At 43.6% G+C, this 20,203-nt stretch overlaps 2 protein-coding genes across 2 annotated transcripts in view; both read right to left on the bottom strand.

Annotated features, from left to right (window-relative positions):
* Nucleotides 1-20,203, bottom strand: part of KDM8 (lysine demethylase 8) — a 402,374-nt gene that overhangs the window by 73,494 nt on the left and 308,677 nt on the right. The gene's annotated exons all lie outside the window — the stretch shown is intronic.
* Nucleotides 11,127-20,203, bottom strand: part of PDPK1 (3-phosphoinositide dependent protein kinase 1) — a 52,167-nt gene continuing 43,090 nt past the window's right edge. Inside the window, exons 9-14 of the mRNA XM_063143122.1 lie at nucleotides 19,233-19,329; nucleotides 18,276-18,449; nucleotides 17,519-17,736; nucleotides 14,381-14,438; nucleotides 12,896-13,048; nucleotides 11,127-12,395 (exon numbers count right to left, since the gene is read on the bottom strand). Coding sequence (XP_062999192.1) covers nucleotides 12,288-12,395; nucleotides 12,896-13,048; nucleotides 14,381-14,438; nucleotides 17,519-17,736; nucleotides 18,276-18,449; nucleotides 19,233-19,329 — 808 coding nt within the window. The 3' untranslated portion in view covers nucleotides 11,127-12,287. The remainder of the gene's footprint in view (nucleotides 12,396-12,895; nucleotides 13,049-14,380; nucleotides 14,439-17,518; nucleotides 17,737-18,275; nucleotides 18,450-19,232; nucleotides 19,330-20,203) is intronic.

The following is a 20,203-nucleotide window of genomic DNA, read 5'->3' on the forward strand; positions in this document are numbered from 1 at the left end:
TAAAATACATATAGTTGATTAAAACACTTAAAACTAATACATTATTAAAAGCAGCACTTTTTTAAAAGGCATCTTAAAATTCAACTGGGTAGGCCTGCTGGAAGAGATCAATCTTTATAGTAAAGAACAAGATGAGTTTTGAGGTTGTAACAAATGATGGCAGAACATTTTTATCATCATGCTCAAACACTTCTTTCCATGGGACATTTTTGATACTAGAAGCTGATGGTCGCATAATACTTCAAACTGCAGATATTGTTTCTCATGGTGCAGTCAATATCATGATCAGAACTGTAGATACGGATGTGCTATCGCTACCTAAAAAGCCTTGGCCTTAAGAGACTGTGGATTTTGTTTGGTGTTGGCAACTGGAAGTGCCATATATCTGTGCACATCATCGCAAAGGTTCTAGGGGAATCAAACACTACATTGTCACTTTCTGCTAATGGAAAATGAATTGCTGGATAAAATTTGAAGATGCTACAAGCTCATTTCTTGCACTTTTAAGCCCTATGCCATATCTAAGCCCAGAACTTCAGAAACTTCAAACTTACATTGTTCTGCTTTACAGTACAGAATGTGCTGGCATGTCCATCACTGAAGCCAAGAAACTGCTGTTTACATCAAAAGGTAGACTGCTAGAAAGTGTGCCTCCTACTGCAGCTGCCTTGCAAAAGCACATTCTAAGGGCTGCTTATCAGGGTGGACATATGGGGGGGGGGGCAATCTCATATTGCAAATCCAGTCTTACCTTCAGAGGGGTTGGATAAAAACTGATGGTATTTGGACACCATAGTGGACATCTCTTCCAGCAATATGGGAAAGTTGCAGAGAGTTGTTCTGCTGCAACTGTAAATCAGGATGCCAATCACGCTGCAGTTGCAAAAATGCTGGCATCCCATGTACATTGCTGTGTAAGAACTGTAAGGCAAAGTGCTTGGGTCTTCTACTGTTTGTGCTTCTAGAAGAACCATTTGAGGACACTGATGTTGCATTGTAATATTTAAGTGCCTAAACGTCAAAGACAATGATTTCATTTAATTATTTCTTAAATGTAGTTTAATTTACATATACTTCAATATATACCAATGTTACACATTAAATTTAGAAATGAGGAATACTGTAATAACAGTTAATAGTTCATATTTTTGGTTGTTTTCCCCCTATATAAATAAAAAAATTGATATATTTTAAACATTGGATGGGGCTGTTAAATATTTGATTACTGAAGAAATTTTACAATAAAAAAGTATTTTTTTCATTTTATCATTTTTAAGCAAATTTATTAAAATACCTTTAAAATAGTACCATTGAATTTTTTGACCAAAAACAAACAAAAAAACAGTATAAAGGACACCTCAACTTCTATCTACACCATTTTTTAAGATAAGAGTCTGCCATTTTGAAAGATGGCCACCATATTGATTTCTAATTGATTTTTTGGGGGGTGTCCCTATCTTAAATGACTTATATAGGCTTAAAGTAAATGTGAGCAAAGTAGCACCTTTACCACAAATTGCCAGCTACTTACATGAACAGATCCAACTATAGCCAGACATCCAGGGGAGTCTCCTCCCCAAGATGGCCAAGAATCCAAACCAATTCTTCTCCAGGGCACAAGACACCATCAAGCATTTGGGATGGCCCAATGTGTATTATGACACACACACTTGTTTCCCATGCATTTCAACCAAGCTTTACCGTGTCTTGCACCCAAGCAAAGTATCGGGCTGGACAGAATTATTGTATGAGTCATCCAAGTGGATTTTGGAACAGCAATAGACAATTTTCTTTGGGACAAGTGTTTTATTTCTGGCCTGATGAAGGCAATAAAGACAAGAGAATTGACTGTCAAAGTACCTTCTCGGGGGCACTGAACCCCCATGAAGGCACAAAAGATCTTCAAAACACTTTCAAAAAAATGTTGGAGGGGATGTCACAAGACTGATACATTTATCTACATGAAGTAGTCATGTCCTCTGGTATAAGCATTTTGGGACAGTCTTCAAAGAAATTAACAATATGACCAAACAAAACATCACCAAGACTGCAATACTTACAATTCTAGATATCTTTCCAAAGACTTACAGTCAACTCTGCATAAAGACTTTATTTTACACTCTTTAGCAGGACCAAGAGCAACAATTGCAAGCCAGTGAAAAAGTTCAGTGGACTTTTCTATCAAGATTTGGTTTCAGAGGCTTTGGAAGCACTTATATTTGGACATATGGTGTCTATTATTGTGGGTAATCACTTACCCACCATATAAATGTTATCAAAAGCCATGCAAAACCTGAAACATTGTATGCAATATGGTGCCCTTTTTGTGGTATATTGAGCATATATCCCAGACCCAAGTATTTCCAAATCATAAGATTTTGCTTACCTACTAAAACGAAATAATTTCAGTTTAAAGGTTTTGCAATTCTGTACTGTATACATCTTAACTGAATTGGTTGTGTTTGTTTTAAGTTTTCAGGCTATGTATGGCTCATCTTCATGGTACTAAAAATTAAGTGAAAAGGGCTGCCTATATTAGGGCTTAGCAGAGAAAGTTCCTATCTCCCATCTACTGCGGGATGTTTCAGTCCTGCTTATTTTTGAGTAGAAAAGGTCCACTCCACCAGTGGCAGCTGAAAAACTATACATCCTGCTAGTTGGGGTGGTGTGTGTGTGTGTGTGCACAATGCATACACGTGCCCCTCCATACCCAAGCACACACTGGATGTGGCCCTCAAGACTGAAAAGGTAGTGCTCCCCTAAACAGGATGAATATGCTATCTCTTGTGCTATTCTGATTATTCGCTCAAAACAAATTTCTTTTGCAGGGATATTAAAGTTTGCCTGTATTTTTCATGACCTTTATTGTCTTGAATTTTGTTTTAATTTGTACATCATCCTATGAATGTTGCCTATTAGGCTGTTTAACAATGAAATAAATAAATAAAAATATACTGGACTACCCCACTAAGTGGGATTTGCTGTGCCCTTTTCTAGAGTTGGAAGACTTAAAGACAGTAATGCACACGCTGGTAACTTCAAGGCTCGACTTCTGCAATGTGCTGTACATAGGGATACCATTGTACCTAGTTTGGAAACTTAAATTAGTTCAAAATATGGCAGCCAGGTTGGTCACCAGTACATCTAGGGGTGAGCATATTAACCTAACATTAAAATCACTCGGCACACTCAGGTCCTCTGGGGAGAACTTACTCTACTCAGCCAAAACTAGGCTGACAACTGTTACCCAGAGGACCTTTTCTTCTGTTGCCCCCAGACTGTGGAATGGCCTGCTGGAGGAGATTCGTAAACTTAACTCTCTCTTTAAATTTAAGACAGCTTTAAAGAGTACCCTTTTCCGGCAGGCCTACCCAGATGAATGTGAAACCAAGAATTTTTAAGATGTGTTGATTTGTTGTACTAATGTTCCCCACCTCGATCCAAAGGGAGTGGCGGGTAAGAAATAAATATATTATTATTGCTTATAATAAATGTGAAGAATTAGCGCTCTCATTCTATCCCATAAATATTTCCTCCCTGCACATACTTTACTATATAGGTCACATTTATTTCTCCAACCAGATTTAGCAACTGAAAGATGCAGTTTCCAATACTGAACTTTTACTTTGGGCTTCATGGGTTTCAGAAGTTTACATTAACTGAAACAAGCCTCTTCCATGTTACTTTGCTACTTAATCACGTACATATTTTCAAACATTCATCAACTTTCACTTGATGCAGAATATAGAGAACTTGAAGCAAATCTATTACAATCATATTGTGCCTTTCCTCCAAGGAGCTCAAAGTGGCATACAACGTTCTCCCCAACATTTTAATCCTCACAATAGCCCTAGGATAGGTTAGGCTGTGAGAATATGACTGGCCCAAGATTGGCTGACTGGGGATTTGAATACTTCAATCACTGGGTAAATTGTGCAGAATTATCCCCATTCATTAGGAAGGTTGGTCTTGAACTTGTCATTTCCCAGAGAAGAGTTCCCCAACATGCCTCTTACTGGATTTAACAGGACAGAGAGGTGCAACCAGCATCAGGGACAGCTGCAATGGAGGTGTTTCTCTCACTGTCAAAAGCACTTTTTTTAAAAATAACCCATCACATTTATATGGTGCTTTGAATGTTCAAAATGTTTCATACGCATTAGGTCCGTAATCTACACAACAACCCTGTTGCATGGAGCCTGCAACAAAATGTTGCAGAATGTGACAGGTTGAAGAAATGCAGGTTGCTTACCTGTAACTGTAGTTCTTCGAGTGGTCATCTATGCATTCACACATATGGGCTTTGCGCCTGCGCAGAGACCAGACCGGAACCTTCTATAGCTAAGTGGAACGTTTTTGGCGGGAACCCCTCCCCCACGCTACTGCGCATGTCCATGGGGTTCCCGCCCTACCCTCAGTTTACAGGAGTCCGACATCGTGCCCCCATAAACCTGAGTGTAATTTTAATAAAGTACATTTCACATATAACTGTGTCATTTGTAAGTCTCACACCACCAAGTGGGGATGGTGGGTGGGTTGTGTGAATGCATAGATGACCACTCGAAGAACTACAGTTACAGGTAAGCAACCTGCATTTCTTCTTCGTGGTCTCTATGCATCACACATATGGGCGAGTAGCAAGCTGACATACCTTTGGAGGTGGGTTGGTGCATCATCTGAAGATCTCTGAAAGCACTGTCCTCCCAAACGAGCAGTCCTGCCTCGCACGGGTGTCCAAACTGTAGTGCTTGACAAACGTGGAGGGAGTGGACCACGTTGCGGCTCTACAGACTTCAGTCAGTGGAACACCTCTGGTGAAGGCCACCGAAGTTGAAACAGCTCTGGTGGAATGAGCTGTCACAGGTTTCACTAACTCTATTTTAGAAATAGAGTAGGCCAATTCAATTGCCTCCACTATCCAACGAGACAGTCGTTGGCAGGAGACAGGGAGTCCCTTAAAAGGCTCCCCATAACAAATAAACAATTGCTTTGTTTTTCTAAAATTGTCTGTTCTGTCTTTGTAAAAAGCAAGAGCCCTTCTTACATCGAGAGTATGCAAAGAAGACTCAAGAGGTGTAGATGGATTAGGAAAGAAGGCAGGCAAAGTAATATGCTGGGACAGATGAAACGACGACACTACCTTAGGCAGGAAGGCTGGGTCAGTGCGTAGCACAACTTTATCCTTATGAAAGATAGTGTAAGGGACATCTATCCTAAGAGCTTTAAGCTCACTTGCACGTCTTGCCGATGTAATGGCTACTAAAAAGACAGTCTTTAAAGTTAGAAGCCTAAGGTCTGTCGAAGCCATGGGCTCGAAGGGCTTGCGTGTCAGTGCTTGCAGCACAACTGATAGGCTCCATGGCGGCACGATACTTTTCACAGTTGGTATCGTATTCTTCAGACCTTTCAAAAATTTCTTGGTTGTTGGATGGGTAAAAGGTGTAAAACCATCTATGCCCCGATGAAAAGATGTAATCGCAGCTAGGTGAACCCTGATGGATGTAAGTTTAAGTCCTTGCTGGAAAAGTGTCAATAAATAATTGAGGATCAAGGATAAGTGGCAAGATTCTGGTGTTTGGTCCTTTTCCAATGCGAAGTTCTGGAATCTCCGCCACTTTGCTGCATAAGATTTCCTTGTTGAAGGCTTTAGAGCTGCCAATATAATGTGGTCCACAGTCAAAACTCTGGCTCTAGAGGAGGAGTGGTTGCTATCCTCCATGCAGTCATCTTGAGGGTCGACAGATCTGCGTGTCGAACCCTGCCCTGGTGTCGAGACAGTAGCTTCGGTGTCGACGGGAGCCTGATGTAATCCCCTCTCGATAGCCGAAGGGCGTGAGAGAACCACGTCTGTCGAGGCCACCACGGGGTGATGAGGATGCAATTGGAGTTGTCTATCTGGATCTTGGCTATCACTCTTGCCAACAGTGGAAAGGGAGGAAACATGTACAGGAGATTTCCTCTCCAAGTCCTGGTGAAGGCGTCTCCTAAAGATTGCTCTCCTCTTCCTGCCCTGCTGCAATACTTGGCGCAGATTGCGTTGTCTTCGGTAGCGAAGACATCGACAACAGGACAGCCCCAGTATCGAAAAAGGCTTTCCCGCACTTCGACATCGAGCTCCCATTCGTGGTCGACATGGAAGGATCTGCTGAGAGAGTCCGCAACGACGTTTTCCTTGCCGGCTACATGGATCGCAGTCAGGTAAGTCCTTCTCTTTATGCACCAGTTCCATATTCTGAGTGCAGAACGGTTCAGGGGGTGTGATCTTGTTCCACCCTGTCTGTTGATGTACGCCACCACGGTAGTATTGTCCGTTGCGATCAAGACATTTCGGCCCTCGATCATCTGTGCAAATGCTTTTACTGCATTTTCTACTGCCAGGAGTTCGAGATGGTTGATGTGATGCTCCCTCTGTGATCGAGGCCAACGACCCTGAGAAGTTAAAGAGCTGCAATGGGCTCCCCATCCTTCTAAGGATGCATCCGTCGTGATCGTTACCGAAGGCGCGTCTTGTTGGAATGGAACGCCTTCGAGAAGAGTCGACATCGAGAACCACCAATTCAGAGATGCCCTCACCTGCCTCGGTATCGAAAGGTAAGTTCGTCGAGCATTGAGCCTGAGATTGAAAGTCCTCAAAAACCAAGCTTGCAATATCCTCATTCTGAGTCTCGCAAATCTGATGACTGCCGTAGTAGCTGCCATCAGACCTAACAGTCTCTGAACTGTCCATGCCGAAACTTTTCGGCGGCTCTCGGTATCGATGGCTAACTGTTGAAGGGTTTTTGCCCTGGTAGAAGGTAAGTATGCCCTCCCGTCTCGAGAGGATAGGGTTACCCCTATGAAGTCCAATCTCTGCTGCGGAGTCAAAATGGACTTTTCGAGGTTGATCCACAGCCCCAACGAGTCCAACAGGTTGAGGGTGGTTAGTATGTCTGACTGGAGCGCCTCGCTGCTGTCCGCTACGAGGAGCCAATCGTCCAGGTATGGATAAATATAAATGCCTTTCTGCCTTAGGTGGGCGCATACCACCGCCATGACCTTCGTGAAAACCCTCGGTGCCGTGGCCAACCCGAACGGAAGAACGGTGAACTGGTACTGGGATGCACCGATCGAAAACCGCAGGTAAGCTTGATGCGACTTCCTGATGGAAATATGGAAGTACGCATCCTTCAGATCCACCACTGCGAACCAAACTCCTTTTTGTAGAAGCTGCAAAATTGAAGTAACCGTTGTCATACGGAACTTCTTCGGGGTGATGAACTTGTTCAGTTGTCTTAAGTCCATGACCGGTCGAAGACCTCCATCTTTCTTCGGGACCGTGAAGTAACGGGAGAAAAAACCTTGGTTGATTTCCTCTGTAGGTACGGGAGAAATGGCTCCCTTCGCCAGCAAGGTCTGTACCTCGAGCAGCAGAGGAGGGGATGGAGTCGTTACTTTCACGCCGGAAAAAGGAGGAAGGGCATCGAGCTCGATGGCATAGCCCGAATTGATGATAGTGAGCACCCAGGAGTCCGATGTTATTGACTCCCATTGATGGTAATGGGGTGCTAGGCGGTTCGCAAAAGGGAGTGGATCTGGGGCCGAAGAGTCAAACCCGCTGCTTCTTAGAGAAGTCGGGTTGCCTCTTGTCCTGCTGGTATCTGCCCTGGTAAGGCCTCTTCCTCTGCAGCTGTTGTTGTTGCTGTCTCTGTTGGCCTTGGTAATGAGGCCGCTGCTGATATTGTTGTTGCATAAGTGGCCTTGACCATCTTTTAGGTCTGTACTGCGCTGGAGGAGCAGAAAAACCCATCTTCTTCGCAGTCGACCGAGCCTTATAGATGTTATCTAGGGTCTCGTCGGTCTTGCTATTAAACAAGCCTTCGCCATCGAAAGGCATGTTTTCGATCCTAGATTTAGTTTCGGTAGCGAGATTGGCAGATCTTAGCCATGCGTGTCTCCTCAAAGATATGGCCCCCATCATGCTCTTTGAGTGACAATCAACTTGATGTCTTGCAGTCGATAGTTGTTGTCTTGCAATCGCTGATGCCTCCGATTGAAAAACTCTCGCCAAGTCTCTTTTATCCTCTGGGAGGTAGTCACATAGTGACCCCACTTTCTCCCAGAGGAAGAGCTGGTATCGCGCCATCGTTGCTTCGTAAGTTGAGGCCTTGATACCGAGAGATGCCGCGGAGTAGATCTTTCTACCTGCCAAATCCAACTTTCTACCCTCCTTATCTACGGGAGCGGAATGGGCTCTTTGTGACTGACCCTGAGCTGACTCCACCACGATCGAATTTGGTTTTGGGTGCTTGATTAAAAATCCAGCATCCCGCTCTTGAATCCGATAAAGAGTCTCTAATCTCTTCGAGGTGGGTTGTGTCACAGACGGTGTCTCCCAAGAGAGTTGCGCTGCTTGTTTGAGAGCCGGCGGAAACGGGATAGCAATTGTTGAGGTCGTTTTTGTTTGAAACACATCGTAGATGGGATCGATTACAGGTTCGTCTGCTTGCTCAAGGTCTAAACCGAGTGCACGGGCCATTCTTAACATGTGATCTGAGAACCTCACCATATCATCCGATGGCGATGAGGGATCCTCTCCATGTACAGCATCATTTGGTGATGGTACCGATGCTACTACGGAATGAACTGAATCGGAATCAGATGGGTAGTTACCCTCTGGTGACGAAACAGTAACCAGCTGCATCTGATGTTGTGCTGGATCAACTAATACCTGCTGCGTCGGTAGCGTAGCCGCTGCAGTGATTGGTGTCGACGAACGGCTATGGCGTCGAGCAGGAGATTGGTGGATAGAAGAAGGAGGCAGTGGCAATTGGCAAATTCTGGATGTGGGTGGAGGCTGGGCGAAATATTCCTCCGGTGGATATTGATCATAATATCTCTGAGGTCGGTAGCGATCCCAGTCATAATAACCTTGTCTGGTTTGGGGCTCAGAATATTGAGAGATTCTGTCCCAATCACGCCTCGGTGTTCGTCTAGGCGAAGGTTGTAGTGGAATTATATCTTGAGGTACTTGAGGTCTGATAGGCTCTCTCAATGAGGCTGCCGATGCCGAATCACGTAATTCACCCTCCAATAAACTGGGAGGGTGCGTCGGTACCGTCTTCTTCGGTATCGACTGGGGTCTCGGCGTCGAGACATGCCTCGATACCGAAACAGCCGTTACGGTAGGAGGGGTTGTTTGTCTCCGAGAAGACTCGGATAGTCGAGGAGAACCATGAGAGGTTTTCTCAGTATCCTTTTTCTTCTTTTTCTTTTTCTTCTCCATTTCGGAGGAAGATTTTGGCGTTCTGGCCTTTTTTGAAATTTTCTTGGCTGCAGAACTTGCCAATGACCGGCCAGGCGTCAGGGGTATCTGTGCCCTATCAATTGCTCTGGCTTGCACACTCGTCCCTGTGCCTCGGTCAGAAACGGGCTTATCAGTTGCCGTTTTATCCATTGGAGCCTCCGTAGCTCTGAGGGCTTTCTCCCAAAGTATTGAGCGAAGACGGTCTGCCCTGTTCTTTCTGGTCTGTTTTGTAAAGGACATGCAATGGTGGCACGCCTCTACAATATGACCTTCGCCTAAACAAAGGACACAAAGGGAGTGTCCGTCCGTAGGAGGTAGTTTGGCTCCGCACTTGACACACTTGCGGAACGGGGCCTTTATTGCCATGCGGCAGTCGCGACCGTAGTCGCTAAGATAAACTATCTACAAGAATATAATAATTTTTTTTTTTTTTTTTTTTATAGATAACAAGAGAAAAAGGACGAAAAAGGACGAAAAAGAAGAAAGCTGAAGAAAAAGGTAGCTAGAAAATATTTTAAACAGATTTAACAGAGAAACGCTAGAGGTTTGGTCTTTCGGTCTAGGCACGATGGCGGACGACGAAGAACTGAGGGTAGGGCGGGAACCCCATGGACATGCGCAGTAGCGTGGGGGAGGGGTTCCCGCCAAAAACGTTCCACTTAGCTATAGAAGGTTCCGGTCTGGTCTCTGCGCAGGCGCAAAGCCCATATGTGTGATGCATAGAGACCACGAAGAAGAACCATGCTCTCCTCACCAATACTTCATCCCATTTCTCCTCCCAATTAGTCTGACTAATTGGTCAAAAGCATTTTTGAGGAGTCTTCTTAGAGATATAGCAGCACTACCCATCCTACAGTTCATTACAAGTTGCCAAGTCCAGTGCCTGATGCCCTACCTATGACACCCATGTTAACAGCTACATGCCATCGAGGCTTTGAGCAGGGTGAATGCACATGCATGCAAACACAAACACACAAGCAAGCTCTACAGGTAAAATGGTTCTGTTAGTATATTGAACTTGAGCAGGGAGGGGTACAAAACATCTAGGTTCTGAGCGTCACACTGAAAGACTGCTGTGGTGGAGGGACCACACATGCATACACACCCCACCACACACACCGGTTGCTGGGGGAGGGAGGAGGCTGCAGCATGTTCCCCAACCTAACCAAACATTTCCAAAATCTTTTAGGCAAGGGAAAAAACACTCTAGGAACAGGCTCAATGGTTCTTGCCATAAAAACGCCATTGCTAGACGATCCTAGGACTTGAGCAGAAGTCTTCAAGTAATGCTTACTAGGAAACCTCAGGATGCTCTAAAAATAACTTCTATTGCAGGACCCATAGGCGTGTTCTCCATTTTCTGACCGCTGTCACTGATATTTTCACTGGCAGCAGATGCAGGAAGTTGGGGTGTCCACTTGAGGCTGCATTTTTTGTATCCCTGAACCAGAGATATTAGCAGGATCAGCTGGAGGATATACACTATTAGCTTAGCCTCTAATATACTAATATCCAATTCCTTACTAGCTGAGATCACATGACTTCCCATCGGACATTGTTCTTGCAAGTCTACCTCTAGCTTCCTTGAAGGCATTGAAAACCCCATACCTATCACATGAAGAATATTCTGGCTGACAACCAGAATATAAGATTGTTTGCTCTTACGGTACAAATGAGGAGTGAATTGGAGTAGTATCTTTTTTTGAGGGGGGGAAGAGGGACAAACTAGTGCCCAGAAAAAAAACTTCCCCTCAAGAAACTTCAGTTACTCAGTAATCAGTACATACAATGGAGAAGGGGTACTTACATTGAGACAGCAATATTTTTGCTATATTACAAGAAGTGTTTGACCATGACAGTTTAATTGGAAAAAGACAAAAGAACGATATGAAACATTTGATAGATATGACTCAAGTACCATACATTTTTCCCCTCCTTTGTATCAACATTTTTACATGAACACAACAATTAGTCTGATTAGTGGAGGGTCTTAAATATAATTAAATCATGAAAAATATTTTCAAAGTTGCTAAAAGGTACGCTTCGCCAATGAACAATACAGGAATATTTGTACACCTCATTATACAAAGAGACAACAAATCAAGTCATCAGTTGTACAACAGCATTTCCCTCACTTGGCCTTCTCTCCCCACAAATAGGCCAGCCCCCTGCAATGCTCCGCTCGCTCCCCTCTTCTGAAAAGATGAAGAGTCTATTTATTACATCAATACAGTTTTGTACTAACTAGTTAACCTCTTAGTTAGTCTTAGTTAAAAGCATGCTGGTAACTTTAATGCCTTTTAACTAAACATGTAAATGTGTCAAATTAAAAATTCATGTTTAAAATTTTATGAAACTAGAATGGCCAAAATTTCAAGTGCTGTATTCAATATTACCCTCTCTTACCACTGTGCCGGAGTGTATCTGCAAGACATGCGATTAAAAGAAAGTACCATCCATGAGAATCCTGCAACTGGACATAACCTGGAGAGTTTTGTAAGGGCATACGCCCACAGCAGTTACAAGTGCTGGATACCAATGAACCAACTAGAAGGAAGGAAGGAAAGTGGTGGCAGCAGCAACAATGGCGACCTCACATGGAAACCTTTCAGAGCTCCCTGACAAAACAGTTGCATGATAAATTGGAAAGTCACAGTAATAATCCAGCCCCCAACATGATCTGGGCTGTGCAAGTGGGATTGGATTGGCTTTGCTTAACTGATCTACAGCAAAGCCAGCAATGCAAGGTCCACTAGTTTACAGCAGAAGCCAAGGTAGAAACTCACGGCAGCAGAGAATATGTGCATGTGTGTGTGTAAGCCTCAACAGAAGCACAAAAGCAAGCAAAGCGACCCTGAATTCCATTGGTTGGGCATTTCCTTAGAAAAGGAACTAGTTTTGGCCCTGGAGATGGATGTTTAAGCTGGGCTAGGAAGAGTCCTCTGGCTGGGAGCATGTGGCGCTCTAGCAGCAAGGAGTGAAACGGCGCGATTTAGGGGAAGCCTCATTTCGCAGCATTCTGGTGGTATCTGTGTCGCCAAACCTCCTGTATCTTTTTGCACCATTTATGAGCATTCCCACTCGGGTCCATCAGGTAGTATGTCCTGTTAGGCTATAAGTAAAAAAACATTTTAGTTCCCATTCATTCCATCAGCCAGCAAGAACACAACTACATTAATTGGAGTCAGCAAACAATGCTAGACTTCGGCCTGGCAGACTCTAATAAAGTCTCAGCTCATTAGCAAAATAGGAACCTCCCTCCCCTAAACATGAAGATTGTACAGCATCTTATACATGAAAAGTATCCCAAGGTAAATTCTAACAGTGTCATCTGCTCTGTAGATAATAAACTACAGATGTAGCTGCATGACCTAGCTCTGGCCAGAGAAGGCACAGTCCAGCCTGTCACCAGCAGGGCCACTGCAGAGCTACTGCTGTGAAGATTTTTGTTCCCATGGCCAACTTCGAGCACTCAGATGTCTCTCGGCTCTTGTTCCTCTTAGTGAGTATTGGCAGCAATATGGGCCCTGCTAACACATCTTCAAGAGCACCACTGCACTGGGCTAGCAGTCAAGTCAGAAGTTTAGGTAAGCTGGCTTAAGAGTCACTTACTGTGTGAACAAAAAAGGTCTTGAAGTTCTTGGCTTCTGGCCGAAGTTCCAGTGACCACGGAATCTCCCCTTTCAGAACCTTGTTGACAGGATCCACATAGTACAGGTGTGGCCCTTCAGTGAGCAACAACTGGCGCCGGCGAGCAAATAGCCCCTGTGGAGAAGCAAGCCAGATTCAGAGCTGTTTTCTAGCAATATCCCATGGTATCACTTGGGGATCCAACACTCGTACTAGATGGACTAGATGTTCTTATGAGAACAAGTGGGTGAACCAACACTTCAGGGAGGGGATCTTGCCTGGGAATAGTTTCTCAAACCAACTGTTCTATAGCTGACTAAAGGGGAAAAATATCTTTAGAGCTCACTTGTTCCCCACTGAAAGTTTCTTAGCTTCTGATGTTTCAGAATATTAATTTTAGCTTGACTAGTTCACATCCTCCTCTATGCAGCCTACAGTCCCATCCAAAATGCTTAACTAACCCTGTGTGGCCAGTGGACTTGCTACGTGCAGTGGAGTAATTTTAAGATTCCAGCGCAATCATCTGTGTTAGCAAACACTTATGAGACTAACAAAAGTATTGTAACAAGCTTTAGTAGCCAAAGCACACCTCAATTCACATGCATGAAGGCGTCACTGGGGTGCATGCACCCCCAAAAGAGAGAGAAGGACAAAAATCTAAGAGAATGCAAAGGGAGGCCAAACAATCAAGTAGTGCAAGTGACAGCAGTCAGTGTGTTGTACTGCAATGAAAAACACAAATGAATTCAAGAACTGACGGGCTGCCACTTGCAACGAGACAGCATTGCCAGTAAACAAAACACCTAACCAGGGACAAATAGAATTTGAGACTCCTGTTTGCATCAAGGCAAGGTGATGCATGGTCTAAATGTCTCTCAGCCTCACCAACTAATGGGTACTGTGGAACTCACTTGAGGGAGCGATCATCCAAGAATCTGAGCTTTCTCCCCCTTGCAGTCGTTACTTAAGAGAACCATACCAGCTGCCCCTCCGAGGTTGAAAGGAAGGTTAAGGGGGCATTCACGTGGGGTTGGGGACTGGAGAGGCTGGCTTACAGCGTGTCCAGAGGGCTCCCCAGCCTACTTCCCTCCCTCTCCATCACACCTCACCTAGACGAGTTTGGAGGCTTACAAGTATCAAGGGTGGATCTCATAGGATTGTGCCCTAAGATACCGAAATGTGGATTCCCCACTTTTTAAATATTTCCATTAAGGTTCTCTTGAGGTATTTATTCCCCTTTCCCTCCTTTTTCTCTTAAAAATGCTTTAAAATATAGTTTTGCTTTTATTTATTAATTTTATTTATTTATTACATTTATATACCGCCCCATAGCCAAAGCTCTCTGGGCGGTTTTTATTATTTCATGTATCAAAGCATCAAGTTGTATGAATGTTATAGAAATAGCAAGAGACAGGACAACCTTCCTTGAATTAAACAAATAAGAACAATTAGACAACAGCCACTTACCTTCCTCTTGTCTACTGGCCCCATTTTCAGTATTAAGTTATTTTCTACAAACTGGTGCCTGAGAAGAAAACATCACCTCATGTTATTTCCATCAATTCATAATCACTGTCAAGCTAAGCCAGGAGTCAACCTGCAGAATGGTGGGCTTCCCAATCGAGCAGAGGACAACTCCACTGATGGACAGTCAATAAATAAGGGGAGGAGCAGCAAGAGCATTTGGGACAACTGCTAGCAGTCAGAAAGGGGCTAACAGCTGTGGAAAGAGTGGCCCAAGTCTTCTACTCAGTGTCAGCTTTACCAACAAAACAGCCAAGAGTTGTGTTGAACTCAGAAAACGCATGCCTGCCAGCACCCAAACAGAACTGCTAGTTCAGGGTCAGACCCCATGACAGAAATCGGCTGGATTTCTTTTTTGCTTGGCTCAATTTGCCCCAGTCCACTATTTCTCAACCCCTCACACTATCATTATGTTAGAAATTCACAGAATCAGAGCCAGAAGGGACAATGGAGGTCATCTAGTTCAAAGCCCTACTCAGTACAGGCTCTGCAATGCACCTACAGCATCCCTGACAGGTGGCCATCCAGTCTCTAGCAAAGGACCTCTAGCAAAGGAGAACCTACCACCTCCCAGGCAATCTATCCCACTGCCAAACAACCCTCACTGTTAGGAAGTTTCTCATCATGTTTAGCCAAAATATACTTCTTTGCTGTTTCCAGCCGTTGGTTCCAGTCTTCCCCTCTGGAAAAATAGAGAACAAGTCTGTTCCATCTTCTGCATGCCAGCCTTTAGATATTGAAGACAGCTAGTAGGCCTCCTCTTAATCTCCTTCTTACAATGTGCACAGAACTAGACATGGTACTCCAAATGCAGCCCGACTAACACAGAACTATTACTTCCCATCACATGGACACTCCACTTCTGCTAATGAAGCCCAAGATTGTATTTGCATTTTAAACAGCCATATCACACTGCTGACTCATATTTAGCTTTTGATCCACAAATTGAATACACAAGCTTTTCAAACATACTGTTGCCAAGTCAGGTTTTCCCCATCCTATACTTATGCCTTTGTTGTGCCTCAGTGAGGTATAACACGATAAGGGTGAATCATTAGCGGAAGAGGTCAGGCAGGCACCAACACTGTATTCCTTCCGGTGTCTCCTTAAAACGCTGTTTCAAGAAGCAATCCCAGCCATCGTAACCTTTCCTTATAGAGGAGTCGTTACAGCCCCTCCTTCATTTGGGTTGCCCTTTCCTGCACCTTTTCCAGCTCTACAATATCCTCTTTAGATGCCATGACCAGAACCATACACAGTATTTACTCTACAGATTTGTATAAGGGCAATATAATATTGACAGTTTCATCTTTGACTCCTTTCCTAATTTACCTGATACGGATTTTTTTTTCCACAGCAGTTATTTATTATTATTATTATTATTATTTATTTATATAGCACCATCAATGTACATGGTGCTGTACAGATTGCACAGTAAATAGCAAGACCCTGCTGCATAGGCTTACAATTCACATTGATTTCAAGGTGTTTACTTGTGGGACAAACAGTAGTTAAAACATTTCAGTGGAGTTCACGCAGAATGAAAGCTCTTTACTGATGTCCTACCCATCCTTAAAGAGCTCTGATCCATCTGACTTAAAGAACTGCATAATTCTCTGCAAAGCAACATACAGTTGTACACTATCCACAAGAACCTCAAAATCCCCTCCTCGGTAAGTGACTGCCAACTCAGATCCCATCACCTTATATGAGGAGTTAGGATTTTCTGCCCTAATTTTCTGCATCACTTTACACTTGCTTACATTGAACACTGGCAGCCTATTGATGAAGGGAAAGTTTAATTTCTTTTGTGGAACAGTGAGTCACTCAGCAGAAATGAGTGATGCCAAAATAGTTTTGGGTGTCTCATGAATACTTTAGAGCAGGATGAGAATCTATGGACCTCCAGATGCTGTTGGACTCCAACTCCCATCAACCCCAGCCTGCATGGCCAGGGATGTTTTATTTATTTATTTAATTTCTATACCACCCTCCTGCCCATTCTTGTGTTGCTCTTTCATGGCTCAATTCATGGCTCAATTCCCAAGACCTCTTAGTTTAATTTCCCCTTCTCTTTATATGACAAGCAGAAACTTCAAGAGCAGCAGCAACTTCTTTAATTGGCCAAAGTTCCCTCTCTACCAGAACTCATTGGATAACCTTTAGAGCTGGAGGTGGGGCGGGGGGGGGGAGCCTACAAGATTAAAGGCTCTTCCAGTTGGCTATTGCTTCCTGCTTAATTGTGGGGTCAGTTCTTCTCTGGATGCCTCCTTTATACTGTCCAGGAAACATTTTGTAAAGCATGAAAGTTTTGGAGAGCTTGCTGGGCATAACATCTCTAGGAAGGGTTTTTTGGCTGCATTAATTTTTCTACTGTCTGCCATTATTAAACATTTTTCTTCCTTTTAAGTTGAAATGCCATATAAACTATCCACGTCACCACTCTGCCTTCATGTGCCAAACTAAATGCCAGATATTAAGTTCTTTTCATAAGGCATTCCAGGCACCTGAATAATTTCTAGATGGCAGTCAACTATGTTTTTTTTTAAAAAAATAACCTTTTCAGAATCAGATACAAAGGCAGGGTGCAAGACAGAAAGTTAAGGAATCACTCTGTAAGGCCCCAACTCATCATCGATCCAAGGTCAACCCAGTCCAGCACCATCTCCAGAGTCCAGACAGATGGCTCAGGAGGAAATCCAACAAGCTGGGCAAACTGGATATAGCCTGCACCTGTATATTTCCAAGACCAGGAATTAAAGGTGAATGGACTCTTTGAAGATGGAATGTTCCATCACAGCTCTTGACAGACTAGTTCAGTACTAAACAGTCAAAGCCTTCCATGAAGTGGCCATCACACCAAACTTTGGCAATGAATCCCTATAAGTTAGTGATGTGCTGCATGATGAAGCCCTCTTTCCTTTGGTTTGAACCTAGTGCCAATGTCATTTGATTGTGACAGAACACCTCCTCTGTGACTCTTGCCAACAGCCCCCCACCCTTCTTCCGCAGCCTCTTCTAAGCAAAAGAAAACAATTGTTTAAATTGTAGTATGGAAAAACTATGAACCAAATGACTTACCAAGGGTTTCCGCTAGCCTGTTTTGCCAACAGTAACCTTTTCTCCTCTTCAGAGAACTGCAGATCCAGCTCAAATGAATTATTGTCAAGGTCATGGATGTATTGCTCTATGTTATTGCCTGAGGTCTGCAGGGGACATGTCTCTGGGGAAGACAGCGACTGAGAAGACGCCGAGCTGGAAACTTGCATGCAGCCAAACTGACTCAGGAGATTGTCATACTACAAAACACACAGTCCTTATTTCATTTACACAGCAAACCATTTAACTTCTTGCCTTTTAGTCCTCCACTTATACAGAGAGATTCTAAGAGAGATGCGACTTACAGGGACAATTGGAAGAATGTGGGTCAAACTAAACACCCCAGCCAGTCCACCACCCAGATGCACATTACCTGCACAGGCAAACTGTGGAACCCTCTAAACTGGGAGTGGAGATAGGCCTTTTTCCCTCTTGAGGGATGCAAGGACATTGCAGAGCCCTCTTCTGCAGAGTGATGGACCAAGGTAAGTACTCCTATTGCAAAGAAGCAGCCTCCTTGGTTGAGACTTCGGGGCAAATGAGAACACCCAGTTCCCACATCACAGCCAATTCCTGGGTTGCTTAACCCAGGAATTAGCAGGGGCGCATCGAAGCAAACATGCTGTCTCCCACCTGCCGGCCACTTCTGCTTTCATTTAACAACCCCAGAACATCCTTCAGGAGCCTTTGATCCCTTCTGAAGTCAAAGATTATCATCTACATCAACATTGGCACTTACGTTTCCATAGCAATCTTCATCATCTTCTGACATGGCTGGCAAATACGCTGTGAGCTTGGGTGGCGTTTGATGATGCAGATTCTCCCAGGTAATGGATTCAAAAAAGGGGTGGGCCTTCAGGGGTTGATATGCACCCATTTCATCACAGCCTAACCGTTTGGTAGCATCTAGAACCTGATTAAGTTAGACACAGTTACATTTCCTCCTACAATCCTGAGAAACCATTTCAAGGCAACATTTAAACTAGGAATGGCAACCAGAAGCTAGCTTCAGTTCATAAGTTGTTTTCCAGGTGGCTCACATCTGGAAAATGAACTAAGGCACCGTTTTCTTACAAACTGGACTTAGCTTCAGGGCATATAGAATGCTACTGCTATGGCATACACGCATCTGAACAGTCTTCAGAGGGCTGGGGAGGTCCTCCCCCCACGCCCAGCCCTCCATTCCCTCAGCCCACTGTGACTGCAGGGGGGGGAACAGTTTAAGATTATTTCTTCATTTGAAATTTTTCTAAATATGTGTAAGATTGGGGTAATAAAAGTTTGTTGGAATAGCATAGAGAAAGAAACTTTTGGGGGCATAGAATGGGCTTAAATGGGTGTACAAGTGATAGGGTAATGCTTTACTATTAAGAGGACAAGTAGGTATACACACATAGAACACTGTATCAAGGGTTAGATGATTTGGTTTGGATAAAGCCTGATAGAAAATGATTTGGAAATATTGATATTGTTCAATGGCGTTACTCATGGGGACTTGCAACTTGATATTGCTCAAAAGACATTAGTCATAAGAACTTGTGACATGTACTAACTGTAACTAGGGGAAGCGTCCAAGGTGAAGGACAGGTGAGATTGTGGTTGGAAAAATAAGACCCAGACAATCACAAGAACAGGGAACTTGACCTTTCGTTGTCATAAACAACTAATTGAGAAAGGGGAGGAGCTTTTCATTTACCAAAAGCTTTTCTACAAGATCTTTTGCCTTAGGAAAGAACTTCTCTGGGAATTCGTATTCCAATTTGATTATCTTTTGAAATATGAGATATTCATTTCTGAAAAGAAAAAAAGAGAGAGTCACATCTATGCAAACATCCACAAATGTACCCTGCGGTTAGAATCATAGAATTATAGCATTACAAGGGGCAATTTAGGTCGCTGACTCCACCCCCACCACTTCCACTCAGTGCAGGAATCCAGTTTAAAGCATCACTGGCAGATAGCTGTCCAGCATCTTCTTGATTCCTGCATTGAGTAGGGGGGTGGACTCGATGGCCTTATAGGCCCCTTCCAACTCTACTATTCTATGATTCTATGAATACCTCCAGGACAGTCTTTCTTCTTGAAACATAAGCCTTCCTTGTCCTATGGTCTTTGGCAGGTTCCAGACCTCTTCTGTATGGCAATTGTTTAGGTACTTGGAAAGCACTATCATATCCCCCCTCAGTCTTCTCTTCTCAAGGCTAAGCATATCCAGATCATTTAAACTTTCCTCATAGTCCCAATAATCTTTGTTCCCCTTCTCTGAAGTCATTCCAATTTATCCAAATCCTTCCTAAAATGTGTCCAGAATTGGACAAAGTATTCAAGATGAGATCTGACCACTGCAGAATAGAATAGAACTATTACTTCCCATGATTTTGAAACTATATTTCTATTGATGCATCCTAAAATTGCATTTGCCTCTTTTGCAGCTACACCGCACTGCTAACTCATATTCAGCTTTTGATTAACTACAACTCCAAGATCCTTTTCACACGTACTACTGTCAAACCAGGTATTCCCCCATCTTATACCTGTGCATTTGATTCCCCCCCACGCCAATGAAGAACTTTGCACTTGTATCTATTAAATGCCATTCTGTAATTTTCTGCCCAGTGTTCTAAACTATCATGATTATTTTGAATTTTGTTTGTTTCCTAAGATATT

The sequence above is a fragment of the Elgaria multicarinata genome, chromosome 17 (assembly GCF_023053635.1).
Source record: "Elgaria multicarinata webbii isolate HBS135686 ecotype San Diego chromosome 17, rElgMul1.1.pri, whole genome shotgun sequence".
Classification (NCBI taxonomy): domain Eukaryota; kingdom Metazoa; phylum Chordata; class Lepidosauria; order Squamata; family Anguidae; genus Elgaria; species Elgaria multicarinata.